A 20,095-nucleotide genomic window follows, 5' to 3' on the forward strand; every position below is an offset into this window, starting at 1 on the left:
TCGATCACATGGGTTTGCCTGCACCGGAACGGATCATGGAGGCTTGTCCTGGTACAGTGCGTTAAGCCCAGTCATAGTGTGTCCAACACTGGAATAATGCTCAAAGCAGAATAATTCCATACTTACTTACTCAAATAAAAACAAGAACTAACAGGGTGTATAAAATAATAGGTTTATTTCTAATAAATAAAAACAGTGATCAAAGATTGCTTCATAAAGATAAAGTGATGTGTATAACTGCCATATACATTGTGATGTTCAAGATAAAATCTCTCACACTACTCACACACACAAACACAACGCTCGATCTGCTTACCAGTCTCATACTCTGGGCAACTAGCCTCTCTCTGGCCAGTCACTCGGGCAATAACACCCTATATCACCCACTGAGGATGTAGTCCCTACGTGCTATACTCACTGTAGCAGGTTCATGGACTTCTAAGGTATTCTTGCCATATTGGACTCTAACAACAACAATCCCAACAATCCCATTTCAGCCTTCAGAGCAGATGATGAGGAAGAGCATATCTACTATTTTATTGTATTTATCTTTGAAGAACTAGGTTAAGTACAAACTGACACTAAACCAGTTTAACATTAAGTATTAAATATGTAAACTTTAAAGTCCTTACATCTTAAAGTGAAATTACAGAAATAAATACCTAGCACAGGTTACGATCAGTGTCTCAATCCACAAAACCATCATAGTGCTACGACATTTGTAAGCCTATGATAAAGTAAAGAGTAACAACAGGTCGTAACATTAGGAACACTTTGTGGTTCGGGACCCAGAACTATTCTAGCTCCACACTGAACAAAACCCATTACAACTGCTGTGTTCGTTGTTCTTGTTAAAGTCTTCACTCAATATCTGATGTTGATTGTAATGTTCTTTTAGTTTTTACTGCTTCTTTTCATAAAGAAAATTAACAGTTACCCTTTATATGTTTAGAGTGATAAGAATTAATTCCTAAAAACAAGTACTGCAATCATATTTACCTCAATTAACTGACAGCGAACCCTGACAAACAAAATTATTTCTTTATTTCATCTCCTGCATCATTGTCTAGAAGAAAAAAAGAAACAAATGGACTGATAATAATTAGAAGAGCAATAAATAAACCATCCCCAGATTGAGTTCCGAGTCTAGAACAACTTACATGGCTTCCTCTGGACTGGTCGAGCAGCTGCGAACCAGCCGTCACTGTGACGTGCACATCCGCTCAGGTGAGACAAATATTTTTGAATAAATTACTAAAGTGAAAATTGAAAGAGGATGAATCAATATACATACATATAAACTATCAAACCTAGCATCAAGCAATGCAAGTCTGATATACGTGCAAATGAATAATGGTACATTGTACTGACACAAATAAGCATTGGGGACAGAGATTGTCCTGGTGAGATCTGTAGCTGCCATGGTGTACCCTATTTGTTTCAAGGGACAGGCCTGATACAACAGACCAGTGTTGACCTGGGACTTGAGGAGTGATCGTAGCGCTGTCTTCCGTATCTTACACTTACGATAACGTAATGTTAAGATTGCTCTGTGGACTGAGGTCCAGGGATGTATTAGAACAAACCCTTGACCAGGGACTTGTTCTACAGAGTGATCTTACCACTAAGGCCGTTGTAACAAAAATTCCGTATCATACACTTACGATAGATTTTATGTTAAGATTGCTCTGTGGACTGAAGTCCAGGCTAGCTATTCTCGAAACGTTCGTAACCCTACGAACTTCGTAAGCCCATTCTTAACACATTGGCTACACTCAAAGTTAAGAATTCTTAAGGCTATGAACGTTTCGAGAATAAGGGCCGAGGCATGTATTAGAACAAACCCTTGCTATCGACCTGGACCCCGTTTCACAAACCTCTCGTAAGGCTAAGATCTCGTAACTATTCTTGTAGCATTTGTACTTCCTATGTTACAGTATAGGAGGTGCGAATGCTATGATATCTTAGGCTTACGAGAGCCTTGTGAAACGGGACCCAGGGGCTTGTTCTGCAGTGTGATCTTACTCTAATGCTCAATCTAAGACTCACTATAGACTTAAGGTCAATATATGGAACAAGATCCTGGTATGTAGTACAACAGCCACTGAACAGGGACCTGGGGCTTGTTCTGCAGAGCGATTCTAGCGCTACGACAGTCGTAACCCTGATGCTTAGTCAAAGACTCACCATTTCATTTGTTACAAGCACTCTAGGTTACCGGGCCTTGAAACTTACTGGGGAGTATTGAAAAATTGGATTCTGGTTCATGCTGTGACAAAATACACAACTTTTAAAATTACTTAGATATATTAAAGATATTTCGTGGTTAATATCTGTGTAAATAATGTACAGCTTAACCTTTATTACAAGGTGAAACAAAATGTCTTGTTGGAATCATATATATAGCACTCATTTTCTCCTCATCCCCTTCATACACGGGGACTATCCTGCATCCTTAATGAAGATCTGTTCTTGCATATCATGAGAATCTTTTGGTCCGAGGACATCTGAATTTCATTTTCAACATACAAAGATGTGGGTTTGTCTTTTCACACTTTGATTGCAACTTAGAAGGGTGTGATGATGAGGAGGGGGGGGGGGAAGGGATTTTGTACATGGTGAAGGTTTAAAGCTTTACATGTCATATACTAATGACAATGACGACAAAATGTGTACCTTACGAGATATTCTGCCTTTTCTGATATAAATTCCCTTCATATCCTTTACAAAATTATCACAGTGGTCAACTCCATACACTCTGAGGCTGTTCCTGTTGGGAGTAAAATTACAAAGACTTGATTTATAACTGTCTGAAAATATTTCAATATCTCTGTGGAAGTCATTTTAATTCAATAATAATGCTAAAATATTATATATTTTTATCTGGTACAGTATCAGAGTGTATCTTTGCATATTTGGTAAGTATCACATACAAAATCATGCATATATTCCACCTACTTGAATCCATTGTAGACATTAAAATGCAGACCTGACAAATTTGACCTGTTGAACACTGACATGTAAAACACATCTATACTATTCAAAGGTTGTAGGGAACACCAGTGTTTTCATATGACCATGCATGATCTGGCATGGACTACCGATGGTGATCCTTATCTTGTTTTGATTGGTATGCATTAAAATACATATTTTCGTTGATACAGACCATTTAATTCACTAAGGATGAACAAAAGCTACTAACGTTTATAGACGTATGCTAGACTCATAACACTGTAAGATGTTTTAATACATACTTTCTACCATGTATATTTGTTAGAAAGGTTATTTGAAGAACATTACCCAACCCTGACAACACTGCCTCTTGGCTTACCGACCCAAAAAACATGTAAAGAGAAAAATTAAATGCATCTGTTCTTAAAAGGTTTCATAAATGATAAAGAACTAAACAATGCTGGCTAATCGTTCTACTTCAAAATGACACATCATGAGCTACAAACAGATGGCAAATGTAACAGCTGATTAAATGCATCAACTAGAAAATGCAGTGTCTGCCTTACTTAACCGATACCATGATTCACTGGGAAACAGTAATCATTATGCAACAAGCGTTTAAAGTCCTAGAAATAAGAGACTGAAACACAAGCAAACTGCAATACTAAATCCAAACAGATATAATTTAATATATTGATGCCCAATTTATTTGTCAAACATTTTCTTCATAAAAGTTTGAAAGTAGTAAAAATTTGCTACAAATGGAACCAGCTAAGATTTACCCCAAGACCATGTGACTGGTGTGGCACAACTGGGTACTGTACAGACAGGCACTGTCAAGTGGGAGATATCGGCTCGTAAACAATGATTCAAGGCTGTATAATCAGTATCCATTAGTGATGAGTCCAATTCATGACTTTAGTATTCGGTCTGATTCCACAAAGCGGTTATAGTGCTAATGTCATCACAAGTCCTAAACTTAAATGCAGACTTGCGACAGCCATGGCATACTTTAACACAGACAAATGGCTGAGATTCCTAAATTCCATACTTTATCACAGACTTATGACAGTGGTAGTACTTTCATGAATTTAAATCACACACACCTATTTAAGTAAATTATAGTGCTAAGATGACCGTAAGTTACATACTTTATCATAGACTTACGACAGATGTACCAATAAGACGATTTTGACTCCCTTACTTTATCAATGACTTACTAGTCATCTGACACGATCGTAAGTCACATACTTTATCATAGACTTACGAGAGCCATAGAACTACGATCGCTGTGTGAAACAGGACCCAGTACTGAAGTCACTCAACTCAATCAGGGATCTGGTTGGCTATGTAATTGTCATTACCATATTTATTAGCTGATTCTGTTAAAACAAGCATGAGGCATTCCTGTTATTGCCTCGCAATAGAATTATACACCCCTTTACATTGAGACACAATGAGAAACCGTGACCAGATGCTTCCACAGGACTAAAACAAAGATAGGTATCACTGGAAACTTTGTAAAAATACCATTTGATACATTCGTTGGAAAAATAATGTTGTTTGAAAAACAAACCTTTCTATAATTGTACCTTTACTGTTTAACTCAACATGATTTATGAGAATAAATGATATGATCAAACACTGTATCACTTCTACCATTCCCAGGCATAATTGCAGGAGTAATTTAGCATGTTGAATCTCTCACACTTTGTGCTGGTGCTGACAGAGGGGGCTGATTCCTACCAACAGGCACACTACCGACCGTGCCAAGTTAGGAGCCCCAAGGGTTGAAGATGACGTAAACAATAATCAAACTTCGAGTGCCTATTGCAAATAGTGTGCTGAAAAGTGTTATAAATGTAATAAAACTTGCATGACGTTCTGACAGTTCAGAATGTGTGATGATTATCAACAGAGTTGTCTCCCTTGGACTATAAACCATTGTAGACCGTTCTTCAGGATTTCACTACCAATCATTTGATACACTTTTATTGTTGAGGTTGTTATTGAGATGGACATGTTATGTACACTTGTCTGATGATACTGGCAATGACTGCTTCTTGAAATGCTACCAATTTCTAGACAAGATCTGTACTGACTGTGTTCTAAGTAATACTGACATCATAAGCTGGATCTTTGCGGTAAGAGTCTTTGTGTGAACTCTATTGCCTTCAGCCTTACTGTAATTATCCTGTATATAGGAACATGTCTTCATATTTTCATAAAAAACTTTATGGTATTTAGAAGTCGGAAGAATATGAACACATGACATGTTTATGAAACTTTAATAGAAGTCTGTTGCTTCCTGGGCAAGAAATAAACCTGAATCGTTGCTCAGTCAATGAAGAATTTCTTATCCATAAATGTTTCATGTCATTGTGTGTCCATACGTTTACATTTTACAAAAATGCTACATGCAAAAAGACTTGTGTTAGAGATTTTCTTGATCTACCGGTAAGTCTCAAGATGGTAAACTCATTAAAGATTATTGATCACTTTCTCCTTAAATACACTCAATAAAATAACAATATAAACAGCTCTCTTCAAATACACATATTTGCAATCAAACACACCAATTTGATTTTTTAGGGCAATTCTATCCATAAAATGAGAAGAGTGTTCATATTTTCTGAATATTTACAGTTGTAGGTAATTTGTTTCCCATATGATAAATGGGCAATCATCTTTGGTTTCCTGAGAGAAAAATACATATATATATATATGTTTTATATACATCTGTTATGGACTTCTTTATTTGTAAAGTATTTTGAATTTGGAAGTACTTCTAAGGAATCATAAGAAGTTTTAGGATATTATTACATGAGAATAGATATAATATATTTGATATTGCCATTAAATTTGTGACCTTCAGAAAACAAACTTGAGGAAGGCTTTGTTGCTTCACCGATCATGGAATGTCTGTCATGAGTAATGAGAACAGGAGGATGTCTGGAGGTCGATGACCATTATTACATCTTCCGGGGATGTCAGGAATGTTAAATGCAGAAAACCTTGCTTCATCATGGAATGTAAAAAATGTTTTCCAGATTTTCATACTCATTCACAAAATGCCCGTTCAACCAAGAAGCTAGACGTTGCTTGAAGGTATTGATTTATCAGAGAGTGTATCCAGACACTTGCACCACAAACGTGCATGCTTTTAACAATCAGTGCCGCATCAAAGATTTGATATGGTGGTACATGTTGTGTGAAAGTGTACCACAATACTGTTTGAGGCTCCACTGATTGTTACCATGGCAATGTGTAACTGGGTACTATCATCAAGGTCATGGGTACTGCCTATTAACCTACTGGTCAGATCTTCTTCTGACCAGCTCATCTGAAATGTGACACTGCATATCAACCTCTCTGTGACTGAAAAGGTTATATTAAGGACATGTGCACCTGACATCCGATATTGCATATCAAGGTACTGGTCATTCAAATTTGACTCTTTGAGCGAAACAGTACCGAGGTCAAAACGAATCAACTATTAAAATAGAAGCTATATTATTTTCAGTGCTGGCAATAGAGAAATAGCTTGAAATTAATCATCATTTAGAATTTTGAAAGATGAATCTGCTTGGAGATGGGCTTGGTGGAGAAGATGGAAACTTGATGTCTTTCGGGGAAGGATGAAACAGTCAACTTCTTGTGGCATCATCAAGGTCTATGTAACACGGAAAGGTACCTGGAGTCAGTTAGCATATACTTCTGTACATTGTAACAAGGAACACAAACCATGGTCTATGTTTCTGGCTATGTATCAGGTAACTGCCTACACCTTCAGTCAATCTATGTACCATGGTACAATGTATGCTGTATTCAAGAACTGTGTATCCTGTACACACTACACTCTGTGGTTCCTAAAGGAAGACGTCTGCTTCTGTGTGCCTGGCATATGTTGAAGCTTCTCCTGCCACTGAATGTCCTGCCATCGGCCTAATACTGTACAGCACTGTACATCTCCTTGTGTCAGACTTCGCACTTCAAATATTTTCGGTTGCTGTCTTCGTACAAATGTGAAAGTTTGATGGTGAGCACACTGTATCTTTACTCCGTCACTGTTATCCATCCAGGTCATGAATGACCTTGAACTCTGACCTTGGCTCCTATTGGGCAATCTGAGCCTGCTCTATGTGTGTTGATGTGCAAGTCAGCAGGGGCATGCCCTGGCACTGACACGTGCATGTGCATCTGGTGCCGGGCATACTGGCATCAGGGTCTTGGTGTGGATGTACGGATTTCAGTCACTGCTAGGAATTATCTTCTTTACTGGATTCTTTTCCCTCTGTCATTTTGACTAGCTTATTCATTAATGTAAGCATCTGGTCCATCTTTGTATCCAAACGATTTACCTGGAAACACAAAACTTTAACATCACACATCCTGTGATCTGCCATGGGAGGGTAACATGTTCTGTACACAGCAAGCATGACAAAGAAATTTCAAAAGTGAAGATCTATAAATATACTCTTAGACAATCCTAACATTTTTTGAAGAGTGAAATAAACTGACAGACGTTTGACAAAAACCAAAAGGTCTATGCCCTCTCAAAGTTTCTGATTATGATCATGGGATACATTTTTCAGTGTATGACATCAGCTTACGCAACCACCCACTCACTCACTCACTCTCGCTCACTCACTGAAGCAGGTGTTTGCCTTCTCTCTACCTTTTCATAGTGGAAGGAAGCCATGACATTGCAAACTTCAACACTAGCCAATGTACTAGTGCACTCAACCTCTCACTCACTCACCCACTGAGGCAGTGGTGTCCCTGCTCATGGTCTGGTTAGAGTGTACTGCAGTCCAGCCATGCATCCACAAAAGGGAAGAATATCTAAATATACTCTTAGACAATCCAGATTTTTTTTCAAGTGTGAAATAAACTGACAGATATTTGATAAAAACTAAAGGTCTATGCCCTCTCAAGTTCTCTGATTATGATCCTGGCATACCTTCAATAGGTGTTAATCAGTTTCCTATAGGTGTTAATCAGTTTCCCATAGGTGTTAATCAGTTTCCCACAGGTGCTAATCGGCCAGTGCATCCATCCATGCACTCTCCCACTCATCCACCCACCCACTGCAGCAGTGGTCTGCCTGCTCTAGATCTGGTCATAGCCAGGCATCCCATGCATCCATACACTGTCCCTCCTCTTCACCCTCTGGATAACTGGACATACCTGATTTTCTACCCTTGTGACTCGTGCACATAGTGTTGATTTCTCCCTGTCTTTGTTGTTTGCACCAAAGTATACTGGCTTGCCCAGAGTCTGGTCCAGTCTGGAGGACAATTAGACACACAATCAAAACTCACAGCCTATAGAACTCTAGCCACTCCACACGCCTCCTGCTGAGTGACTTTGACGCCATCTTGAACAACATTTCTGTCACGTTATAATGTGTCAACACAAAGTGGTGTAGGTCCCACCAAAACTGGTGAATCCAACGTACAATGTCAAATGTGGACAAGCACTAGAGTCCACAATCATACCGCTGAACATTCTGAACTCCATTTTCCCATTTGATGATAAGGCAAAACAACATATACATTTACAAAATTATTTCCCATTATCTGGTATAGACAGAGCGTTTGCCTGCATAGCAGAAGGCTGGTGGTTCAGTCCCCAGGCACACCATAATAAACAATGTTGAAAGATGGTACTTGATTCCCAGCTTGGTGCTTGGCACCTAGAGGTCTCTCATGTGACTTATACCCTTATATACCACCCACCAGCAGCTAGCTGAGGTGCTATTGGACACAGATAGGACATCTACCTATAAAGCTCTGTCCACAATACACCTGCTGTGACAAGTTTGTCTAGCTGGCCAATAGGGTGTCATCATGTAGTAACCCGAGGTCTTGTTGTACACATCCAGATAGTAACAATTAGCCTCATCGTTCCAGCTTTACAAAGAAGAATCTTGTAATTTCATAGATTATATCTTCTACAAACAGGTTTGTAAATGTTCTAAGTTTATTTCAGCACAAACCCTTGACCTGCTCACCTCCTCTGTAACTCTTTGATTCTGACCATCATGTTGAGATGTCCCTGAGAATACTGCTCTATCACATCGCGTACATCATACGGCTTGCGAGCTTGCTGCAAACGAACGCCATACATTTGTTATTAGGGAAGATAACATGGTATGAATATTATCCTCTTATAAACAAACTTATGGTAAAGACAGAAACAAATTGCCCATAGTTTCTTTTCTGGGTTTTCCAAGTATATTTGTTTCAGCATAACCCTTGACCTTGCTGCAAATGACAATATCTGTATACTTTAAGTCCCTAAAGTCGGTGTGGTAGCCTGGTGGTTAAAGTGTTCACTTAACACAGCAAGGAGCTATGTTTGATTCCCCACATTCCAAATTGGGTACAATTTTCAAAACCCATTTTGCTATGACATTGCCAGAATATTGCTAAAAGCGGCATAAAATCTAAGCTGACACATCAACAGTTTATAACGAATGGCCTTGACCTCTATCACATCGCGTACATCAAATAACATCATACATTTGATATTGGGGAAGCAAATAAGCTGATGCAAGTCTTCCTTTGGATGACAAATTTCTGACCGGAAACAAGTTGTCTATGGTTACTTTTTCTGGGTCTTAAAAAGTATCAAACTCGATGAATCATAATAATAATAAATAATTTACCTGCTCACTGTGAATAACTGATAAGAAGGAGTGGCATGGTTTGAACTTGAACACTAAGTGGTATTGTTTGGACAAACAAACATTGATTGAACTGTATAGTTTGGACAGACAAACATTGATTGAACTGCATAGTTTGGACAGACAAACATTGATTGAACTGAATGTGTGGACAGACAAACATTGATTGAACTGTATAGTTTGGACAGACAAACATTGATTGAACTGCATAGTTTGGACAGACAAACATGGATTGAACTGCATAGTTTGGACAGACAAACATGGATTGAACTGCATAGTTTGGACAGACAAACATTGATTGAACTGCATTGTTTGGACAGACAAACATTGATTGAACTGCATTGTTTGGACAGACAAACATTGATTGAACTGTATAGTTTGGACAGACAAACATTGATTGAACTGCATAGTTTGGACAGACAAACATTGATTGAACGGCATAGTTTGGACAGACAAACATTGATTGAACTGCATTGTTTGGACAGACAAACATTGAGCAGGATGAGTTAAACTCCCAGACATGAGTCAAACAGACAAACAATGAGTGGCATGGTTTCAAACAAACAGTTGACATGTTTGATAGATATGTACTCACTGAGAATTTTCTTCTGGCCACAAAGAACTTGATCTTACGTATCACCCTGATCATCACCTTATGTGACTCCGTCAACCTGGAACACAGAGCTTCCACTTAGTGTCCTGCTCCATGCTGGATGTGGATGCCATACCACTGACATATAATACAAAATTCATCATTTCAGTTAATTCAAAACTGGCATTAAAAAGGCTTAGGCTTTATTATTTACACACAAACACGATCATTGTGATCATTAACTTTGTAATTTAATGACTGACGTTAATCTTTGGTGGTTAGTGAAGTTGGTTATAAACAAAAATGCATGTACCCCAGATTGCCCTCATTGAAATATTTCTTAGAATTCCAAATGATTTCCAACAGAATAACCCATTCAAATCATGAACAGATATTATTTTCTGCGAGTTATCCTGACAGTGTTCCTTTACCTCTAGGGACAAAGTACATGCTACCCTATATCTAGTTATTTAAGAAATCAATGTGTTCGCCACAGACATACTTAATTCCTGATGACAATAATTACAGAACCGAGGGAGCCTTTTTTTTAAACAATGTAAGATTACAGCATCATCAAGTACTCATGTTCTCTCACAGGGACACACAATTATTGCACAATCAATGTCATTATTTTATCATTGGTGCACGAAAAACGCCACACAGCAGCTAACTCTATTATTCACTTCAACACAAAATGTAGCTTATTATTTTCAGCATCACTGTTTTCATATCAGGATTACATGGTAATTAAACCTTACATAAGGATGCAAATTATTTTGCAACAGATGACAAATGTCCTACATCGATTTTAAAATCGTTACTTGTACACTTTGTAGAATATAAAAACATGTCTTAATTGTTCAGTACACGCCCTCGGTGATGAATTGTAAAACAAACATTGTCAAGCTTTGTTGCTGTATGATAAGTGGGACTATAATATGTAATTCACTCTGTTGGTAATTGGTGTAACTCTCCAAATCCAGAAAATAGATTTCCAGTTAGAAAAGCATTTTATGTAGTGTATATATCCAGAGACGATATACCGATATATGGTCTATGATATATCCTTTAAGTAGCTGGCATGTTAAGAAGGCACCTGTGGCTAGGATAAGAAGAGTTCCACAGTATGTCGTAAAACTGCTGATCTGCAAGATGCTGCAATGTTGAAAAACAACATAACTTGCCATCAACAAGAATGTTTGATAAAGATTCGAATCTAAAACAGTAAATGTTTGAGTGTTTGACACTGGGATATGACCTACTGCTCTGGCTTTATGATGCAATCACCGTCAATTTCATCCTCCAGTGATACGTCAGCGTCAGATCCCCGCCCGTACGACCCACAACGGGTCGGAGTACCTGGAACAACAGACAGCGAGTGCAGGTTGCTTCATTGTACCAACAGGTGGGTTGTCATGGGTCCTAGTTTAAAAGCACCGCATGACAAAAGGGCCCCAAAACGGAAAAGTCAAAAGGGCCGCAAGAAAGTCAAAAGGGCCGCAAACCCCTAGTCAAAAGGGCCGCATCAAAAAGTCAAAAGGGCCTCAGACCCCTAGTCAAAAGGGCCCCATATAAATAAAATAATAATAATAACATCTTTTTCAAAATTATTATAGTAAGAGGTTATACATCTATACAATGTATATTTTATGCATACTAGTCCTGTTTTTAATATGAAATGAAATATATAACAATTTCATACATCTATTGTTTGTCATTATTTTCTTTCTAATATTGAAAGAAATATCTATTATTATTGGGCTATTGAGGACCAATTCTACCCCAGATCTCAATGGGAGACAAGCATGGACTGCTGATACCAATTCTACCCCAGATCTAAATGGGAGACAAGCATGGGCTGCTGATACCAATTCTACCCCATATCTCAATGGGAGACAAGCATGGGCTGCTGATACCAATTCTACCCCAGATCTCAATGGGAGACAAGCATGGGCTGCTTATACCAATTCTACCCCAGATCTAAATGGGAGACAAGCATGGGCTGCTGATACCAATTCTACCCCAGATCTCAATGGGAGACAAGCATGGGCTGCTGATACCAATTCTACCCCAGATCTCAATGGGAGACAAGCATGGGCTGCTGATACCAATTCTACCCCAGATCTCAATGGGAGACGGGCATTGGCTGCTGATACCAATTCTACCCCAGATCTCAATGGGAGACAAGCATGGGCTGCTGATACCAATTCTACCCCAGATCTCAATGGGAGACGGGCATTGGCTGCTGATACCAATTCTACTCTAGATATTGTGTTCTAAAAGGTTACCTGGTTTGATAGCGTCCAGTTGATAGTTGGACAGGGAGGAGCAACTCTCCTGTCTCTCCAGCATGTTGGATCCGCGGAACGAGAGCTTCTTCTTCAGTAGACTAGCTCGGCGGGCCATACGTGTGAGAGCTGAGGGATTGGAGTTGAGCCCAAACTGCTTGCTACCATAGTAGTGATGGTGGCCATTCTCCTGTACATGCACCTTCCACGTAGCATTGGAGTTGAAGGATGACTCGGCAGCGTGGCACCGCCACAAACACTGCAGACAGACAGACAGAAGGAGGGTGGTTATTCATCTGTTACAGTAGGAGAACTATTTAGGGCATTACTACCATAGTGTTGCTAGTGTCAAAAGAACTATTGTTAAACTAGCGTAAAACTATAGCACCAAAGAAACAACAGTTGTAATAGTATTGCTATTGTTAACACTATTTGCGAAACTATTCCAATGAGTTATCCTATCATAATGAGTTATTATAAAAGAACCACTATTGCATGGTGATACTGTGATATTCAAATACACAATAGCAAAACCTTTGCAATACAACTACAAAAGTTGTAATAGTATTGCTATAATTAAATGCACCATTATGAAAGTATTGCAATGTAAGTACAACTATAGCAATGTATATATAACAATGAGTGAGTGAGTTAGTTTGGTGCCGGTATGTCCAGTATTGCATGTATATCATGGTGTGTGTGTTCCAGCAGATTTCTGATGTTTAGCTTGTTCATGGCATGAATATTGTCTTGGTGCTGACAAACCGAGACACATTATTGTACAAATTGGGATTTGAACCCACAATCATAGGTTTCCTGCATGCCAAGGGAAGCAACTCTTCACAGTAAAAGTGTCATTGATGTACTGCCATCTTGCCATAGTCAATCCTAATGCTTCCTTAGTTTGATCAATTATTAAACTTCATGTATAAGAGATGCGGCTGTATATAGCTCACCTGTAAGGGATGCTACTGATTATAGCTAACCTGTATGGTACTCGGCTGTATATAGCTCACCTGTAAGGGAGGCTGCTGTTTATAGCTAACCTGTATGGTATGTGGCTGCTTATAGCTCACCTGTATGGTATGCCGCTGTATATAGCTCACCTGTATGTGATACGCTGCTGTTTATAGCTCACCTGTACGTGATACGCCGCTGTTTATAGTTCATCTGTATGTAATATGCTGCTGTTTATAGCTCACCTGTACATGATATGCTGCTGTATATAGCTGACCTGTAGGTGGTACACAGCTGTATATAGCTCACCTGTATGAGTGACGCTGCTGTTTACAGCTCATCTGTATGTGGTACACGGCTAAAACTTATCTGTATGAGTGAGGCTACTGTTTATAGCTCACCTGTATGTTGTACACAGCTGTATATAGCTTGCCTGTAGGTGGTACACAGCTGTATATAGCTCACCTGTATGTGGTACACAGCTGTACATAGCTCACCTGTAAGGAATGCTGCTGTATATAGCTCACCTGTATCTGGTACATGGCTGTATATAGCTCACCTGTAAGGGATGCTGCTGTATATAGTTCACGTGTATGGTATGCAGCTGTATATAGCTCACCTGTATGAGAGATGATGCTGTATATAGCTCACCTGTATGGTATGCAGCTGTATACAGCTCACCTGTATGGGATACTGCTGTATATAGCTCACCTGTATGTGGTACACAGCTGTATATAGCTCACCTGTATGGGATACTGCTGTATATAGCTCACCTGTAGGTGATACACAGCTGTATATAGCTCACCTGTAGATGGTATGATGCTGTATATAGCTCACCTGTAAGGGATGATGCTGTATATAGCTCACTTGTATGTGATACACAGCTGTATATAGCTCACCTGTAGATGGTATGATACCGTTTATAGCTCACCCGTAGATAGTATGATGCTGTATATAGCTCACCTGTATGAGAGATGCTGCTGTGGGAATCTGTCTGTTAAAATGCTTCTGCCTTTGCTTCTGCTGAACCTTCAAGGCAAACCCAGACCCCAAGATACCCTGTAACAAAAACAGTAGTCCAATAGAGGCCCTGTAACAAAAACAGTAGTCCAATAGAGGCCCTGTAACAAAAACAGTAGTCCAAAAGAGGCCCTGTAACAAAAACAGTAGTCCAATAGAGGCCCTGTAACAAAAACAGTAGTCAAATAGAGGCCCTGTAACAAAAACAGTGGTCCAATAGAGGCCCTGCAACAAAAACAGTAGTCAAATAGAGGCCCTGTAACAAAAACAGTAGTCCAAAAGAGGCCCTGTAACAAAAACAGTAGTCCAAAAGAGGCCCTGTAGCAAAAACAGTAGTCCAATAGAGGCCCTGTAACAAAAACAGTAGTCCAATAGAGGCCCTGTAACAAAAACAGTAGTCCAATAGAGGCCCTGTAACAAAAACAGTAGTCCAATAGAGGCCCTGTAACAAAAACAGTAGTCCAATAGAGGCCCTGTAACAAAAACAGTAGTCCAATAGAGGCCCTGTAACAAAAGCAGTAGTCCAATAGAGGCCCTGTAACAAAAGCAGTAGTCCAATAGAGAGGGCCTGTAACAAAAACAGTAGTCCAATAGAGGCCCTGAAACAAAAACAGTAGTCCAATAGAGGCCCTGTAACAAAAATAGTAGTCCAATAGAGGCATCAAGAAAACACTGGACAAAACTAGTGACCTTCACAGACATACATTAACAGATAATATATAATCCATATATTCACTGGGGATAGATAATCCATATATTCACTGGGGATAGATAATCCATATATTCACTGGGGATAGATAATCCATATATTCACTGGGGATAGATAATCCATATATTCACTGGAGATAGATAATTCCTATATTTACTGGGGATTGATAATCCATATATTCACTGGGGATTGATAATTCATATATTCACTGGGGATTGATAATTCATATATTTACTGGGGATAGATAATCCATATATTCACTGAGGATAGATAATTCATATATTTACTGGGGATAGATAATCCATATATTCACTGGAGATAGATAATTCCTATATTTACTGGGGATTGATAATCCATATATTCACTGGGGATTGATAATTCATATATTCACTGGGGATTGATAATTCATATATTTACTGGGGATAGATAATCCATATATTCACTGGGGATTGATAATTCATATATTTACTGGGGATATATATAATCCATATATTCACTGGAGATAGATAATTCATATATTTACTGGGGGTAGATAATCCATATATTCACTGGGGATAGATAATTCATATATTTACTGGGGATTGATAATCCATATATTCACTGGGGATTGATAATTCATATATTTACTGGGGATAGATAATCCATATATTCACTGGGGATTGATAATTCATATATTTACTGGGGATAGATAATCCATATATTCACTGGGGATAGATAATTAATGTATTCAGTGGGAACACATAATCCATATTTTCACTGGGATCAGATAATTAATGTATTCAGTGGGAACAGATAATCCATATTTTCATTGGGATCAGATAATCCATATATTCACCGGGGATAGATAATCCATATATTCACTGGATACAGATAATTCTTATATTCACTGGGGATAGATAATTCATATATTCACTGGTGACAGGATTCTGATAAAAGACTTATTTGAAACCATTAGTGCCATGGTCTACGCATTGTTAAGCTTTATACATTTAGCCAACAAAGCATTAAGTCTATGTTAATGATACCATAGGGTGAATCTTCCATGGATTGTTCACATGTGTAAAAAGTCTGATCATGACTCTGTTAAAGGTTATAATGACACCAAAGGTTTAATATTCCATGAATGGTTTAGTTTACAGAATAATTAGCCTCAGTCAAATCAGGATTTCAATGGAATCTTCTGTTTAAACCTCCATGGATGGTTAGTTTTATGAAAAATGAGGTCAAGGTGATTCTGTTTAAAAGACAGGATTGGTTCAATAACCCATGCATTGTTTAGCATCATAAAACTTTTATTCACAGGTATCCTGGTGTATGTAGAACCATTCCACATATTGGTTTACTCTGACAGTATTTTCTCATCCATTTAAGTTTGATAAATGTCATTTGGTTAATTTTGCAAACATTAATTGAGTTGTAAAGCCAGACAGAAGGTTGTTCATGGGCAGCCCTGCCAGAAGCCAAACAAGTGACAGTTCCTACAATAACTGTGCACTTAACAAAATCCAGTGCAATACAAATGTCAACCTCACAAAACGATCAATACTCATCAAACGTGTTTTCCTGTTCCTTTCTAAGTATACAGGAATGTCCCGCCTTCTCATCTCCTACTGATGCCATACAACTATGACAGCACAAATACTGGTCATGCTGTTGCATCTCAGTAGCAACAGCAAACACCAGCTCCAACAGCATCCCCATTCCAGGTTGGGAAGTAATCTTAATATAATACTGTGTAATTTCTGTGCAGTTCTCAATGGCGACCTCCAGGGCTTGCTTCTGATGAACAGAAATAACCCTAGGGCTTAAATATTCATGTGACAATTAATTTGGCGGGAAGTAACTTAATTCACCATTTCATCTTTAAAATGATGAGTATTAAAAGATTATTAAAAATTTTAGTAACGTGTTCAAGAGTTTTCAAATTAAACTGCACCAGTACTTGTTTACAAAGATGTTTTTGAAGAGCCTCAATTCCACTAATTTAGCTGCCATTATATGTCTGTCGCACTAAGACATAATTATAGCCAATCAGCTGGTATAGATTCAGTGTGAATTTCCTTTACACAATCTCCAATCTGAAATTATTTGAAATGTATTTTCCTTAAACTGCAATGATTCTTCTCACAAACATGGCACATGCTACCATTTCCAACAATAACAACATATGATCTTGGCAAACAATCTTTTTCACTGATCCAATGGCTTCCAATAGTATTTTCAACCAACACTTTTTCCTGCCAACTGAATTGTGCAACATGAGGTAAACTGTTATTTCCTCTCGGCATTATGGGTATGAAGTGCACGCGAATGAAACAAAGATTTTGATGAGCTGCGTATCAATCTGGCGCTGGAACGTTTCATATTGATTGACGACTCCCAGTTATTGGCCCAACATGTTAATCCGTCAGCAACCTCTGTCAGCGCCACTGATTGCGATACACCCACCAATGTTAAGCAAACATACTCCTGCCGCTCTGTCTTCAAGGGGAGGAACATTTTTATATATCATCCTGTCTCTCGTCTCTTTATCTCCACCAATCAGCTGATTACTCTATTTGATTAACCGTTTAAAACATCATTGCCTTCCTCTTTTAGCTTCTTCTTGTTTGTCTAATCCTTTTCCCATCAAGGTATGTTTTTTAACTGCCGGTTTGGAGACCCATGTCTATACAGCAGCTATCTCTAGTGCAATACAAAGTATTACTAGGCATAAAAAACACCTGTTTTTTATCAAGAATCTTCAAAACACCAGATGAGCTGATCCTTCCTTGACCTTGGGAATACTGATTACAGCTTATGTTTCGGGGGCTAGAAAAATTAAAATTAACTTTCTAGAAGACTGTGGACTAAAATTAGCTCACTTGAAGCTTCCCTTTTTGTGATATTGATTCTCAACACTATTTGCTTAATGGCACCTCTTTGGAATAAATGGAATATTTTATTCAGATTTCACTTTTTTTGTCTGTGCCAGTAGTGGCCAGATCTTATTGCATCTTGTGGAGACATAAAATTGACTTCTCACAACACCCAATTTGTGGTATTTTTTTCACAATTTATGATTCTTAAAATATTTAATTCAAGTGTTTGCCCGACAGTTATAACCTTGGTTACACCACAGTTGCATCTGGTGGATGTAAGACAATAATTGAAGCTGTTTCCACCTCCCAGTGATGGCAAGGATGGTGTTTAGTTTATATCCTTGTTCCTCCAGCCCTGACAGCAGCAACAACTCTCCACAGCTGGGGGCCGACAACAGACCTGCTATTATCAATACGGAGATACATGCCTCAGAACCAGGGGTTTCTAGTTCCCGATGTTCATTACTGTTTCTGTGAGTAATAAATTAAAACACTTTGGGTGTCTCCCTGCAACCTTGTTGAAGCCAGGTAAAGTCTGTATTGAGCTGACATTACATACAACAAACATAACATAATCAAGATAAACAAAATTGCTGAAAATCCAAAAACATGCTTACATGAGGAATGTTTTAGCTATGTTGGGACAAGTCATCAAGGTATCACAACTATACCAATTGTTTGTCAGATAAACATTACCATTTACATAATACATATCCTCTGCTGTTGACATTATATCATTTAGGCCGTAACTTTGGGCTACAAGATTTCCCATTTGAATAATGCCTCCCCACCAAGCCAAAATGCTAAACTCTATTCAAGTTTTACATCACATTATACTGGCATCACTACACATCCTCATGCCTTAGCTAGTTCAGGGCAAACTGTACTTTATTAGACTGGGGGCAGAGTGAACTGTATTTCTTAATTACACTGGCAATGGGGTAGCCTAGTGGTGAATGTGTTTGCTTGTCACCCTGTAAATACAGGTTTGATTCCCGACATGGGTATGATGTGTGAAGCCCATTTTTGGTGTCCCCCACTGTGATATTGCTGGGATATTGTTAAAAGTGGTGTAAAACCTCACACACATTGGCAATGCCTTGTTAAATGAAGATTTGGGGCAAATAACATATAGATCCTTGCTTGTTTTAATGTTATATTTCATACTTAGGAAAGTTGTGTTTTTCAACAAGATTTTCTCAAGACATGGCTGCCAAGCATTTCTTTACTTTTTTTGTTCTAGATCAGATGGTTTGCTATCTGTAATCACTAACAACAGCCAAATGTTCCCTTTCATCAAAGCATTCTGCCATGTCAGCAGTTTTAGATATCTTAAACATCGCTGCTACACCATTGTTAAACATTATTAACCAAACCAAATGCAGTTGAAGTAAAACATATTATTAGCTGAAGGAAATACGGCAATACCATCTGACACAATGCTGCAGAGTTTAGCCATGTGAATAATACAGTTACTATACATACTGCAGGTAAGGCGAAGAATGAGATGGCAAATACAGAGAAACAGGAAGCCACGATACGTCCCATCCACGTCTGCGGAACTGTGTCGCCATAGCCGATAGTGGTAACAGTTATCTGAAACACAAGCAGATCAGTCAGCACTTCACTGAACCAAGCTATTAAATGTTTCTACCAGAGTTTTAAGTCACTGACAGCTTTCCTACTATCAGCAATCAATCCTTCATTTTTATGTCGCAAAACAACTTGAAACTATTGGACTTCCAAACATTTGTTTAGTTGGTGTTGACAACTATTATTGATTAATGTTGGTGACCCATATTCCCACATTGATGATATGTCAATCACAATATTTCGGATGTTTGGTGTGGTTTTTTCAATTATATTAGTGGGAGATCTTAGGTTTCATCTATATTATGGTGTTCTAAGGCAAGGGACAGTATGTCGATGTTTCTGTGTGTTTTGAAATCATGCATGAAATAATTTCCGATGATGGCGTCACACCTTTAGTTCATGAGTGATGCATAGAGCTCTGCACAGTGAAAC

General features: G+C 38.5%; 1 protein-coding gene across 1 annotated transcript in view; it reads right to left on the reverse strand.

Annotated features, from left to right (window-relative positions):
• Positions 1 to 156: 156 nt before the first annotated feature.
• LOC124287574 (potassium voltage-gated channel subfamily KQT member 1-like) overlaps positions 157 to 20,095 on the reverse strand; it is a 158,179-nt gene continuing 138,240 nt past the window's right edge. Inside the window, exons 9-16 of the mRNA XM_046724064.1 lie at positions 19,556 to 19,666; positions 14,444 to 14,539; positions 12,524 to 12,782; positions 11,498 to 11,594; positions 10,239 to 10,314; positions 8,969 to 9,063; positions 8,143 to 8,242; positions 157 to 7,313 (exon numbers count right to left, since the gene is read on the reverse strand). Of these exons, the coding sequence (XP_046580020.1) occupies positions 7,212 to 7,313; positions 8,143 to 8,242; positions 8,969 to 9,063; positions 10,239 to 10,314; positions 11,498 to 11,594; positions 12,524 to 12,782; positions 14,444 to 14,539; positions 19,556 to 19,666 (936 nt within the window). The 3' untranslated portion in view covers positions 157 to 7,211. The remainder of the gene's footprint in view (positions 7,314 to 8,142; positions 8,243 to 8,968; positions 9,064 to 10,238; positions 10,315 to 11,497; positions 11,595 to 12,523; positions 12,783 to 14,443; positions 14,540 to 19,555; positions 19,667 to 20,095) is intronic.

Source organism: Haliotis rubra, unplaced genomic scaffold, assembly GCF_003918875.1.
Source record: "Haliotis rubra isolate DU_JTF1 unplaced genomic scaffold, ASM391887v1 Scf401, whole genome shotgun sequence".
In the NCBI taxonomy this organism is placed as follows: Eukaryota; Metazoa; Mollusca; class Gastropoda; order Lepetellida; family Haliotidae; genus Haliotis; species Haliotis rubra.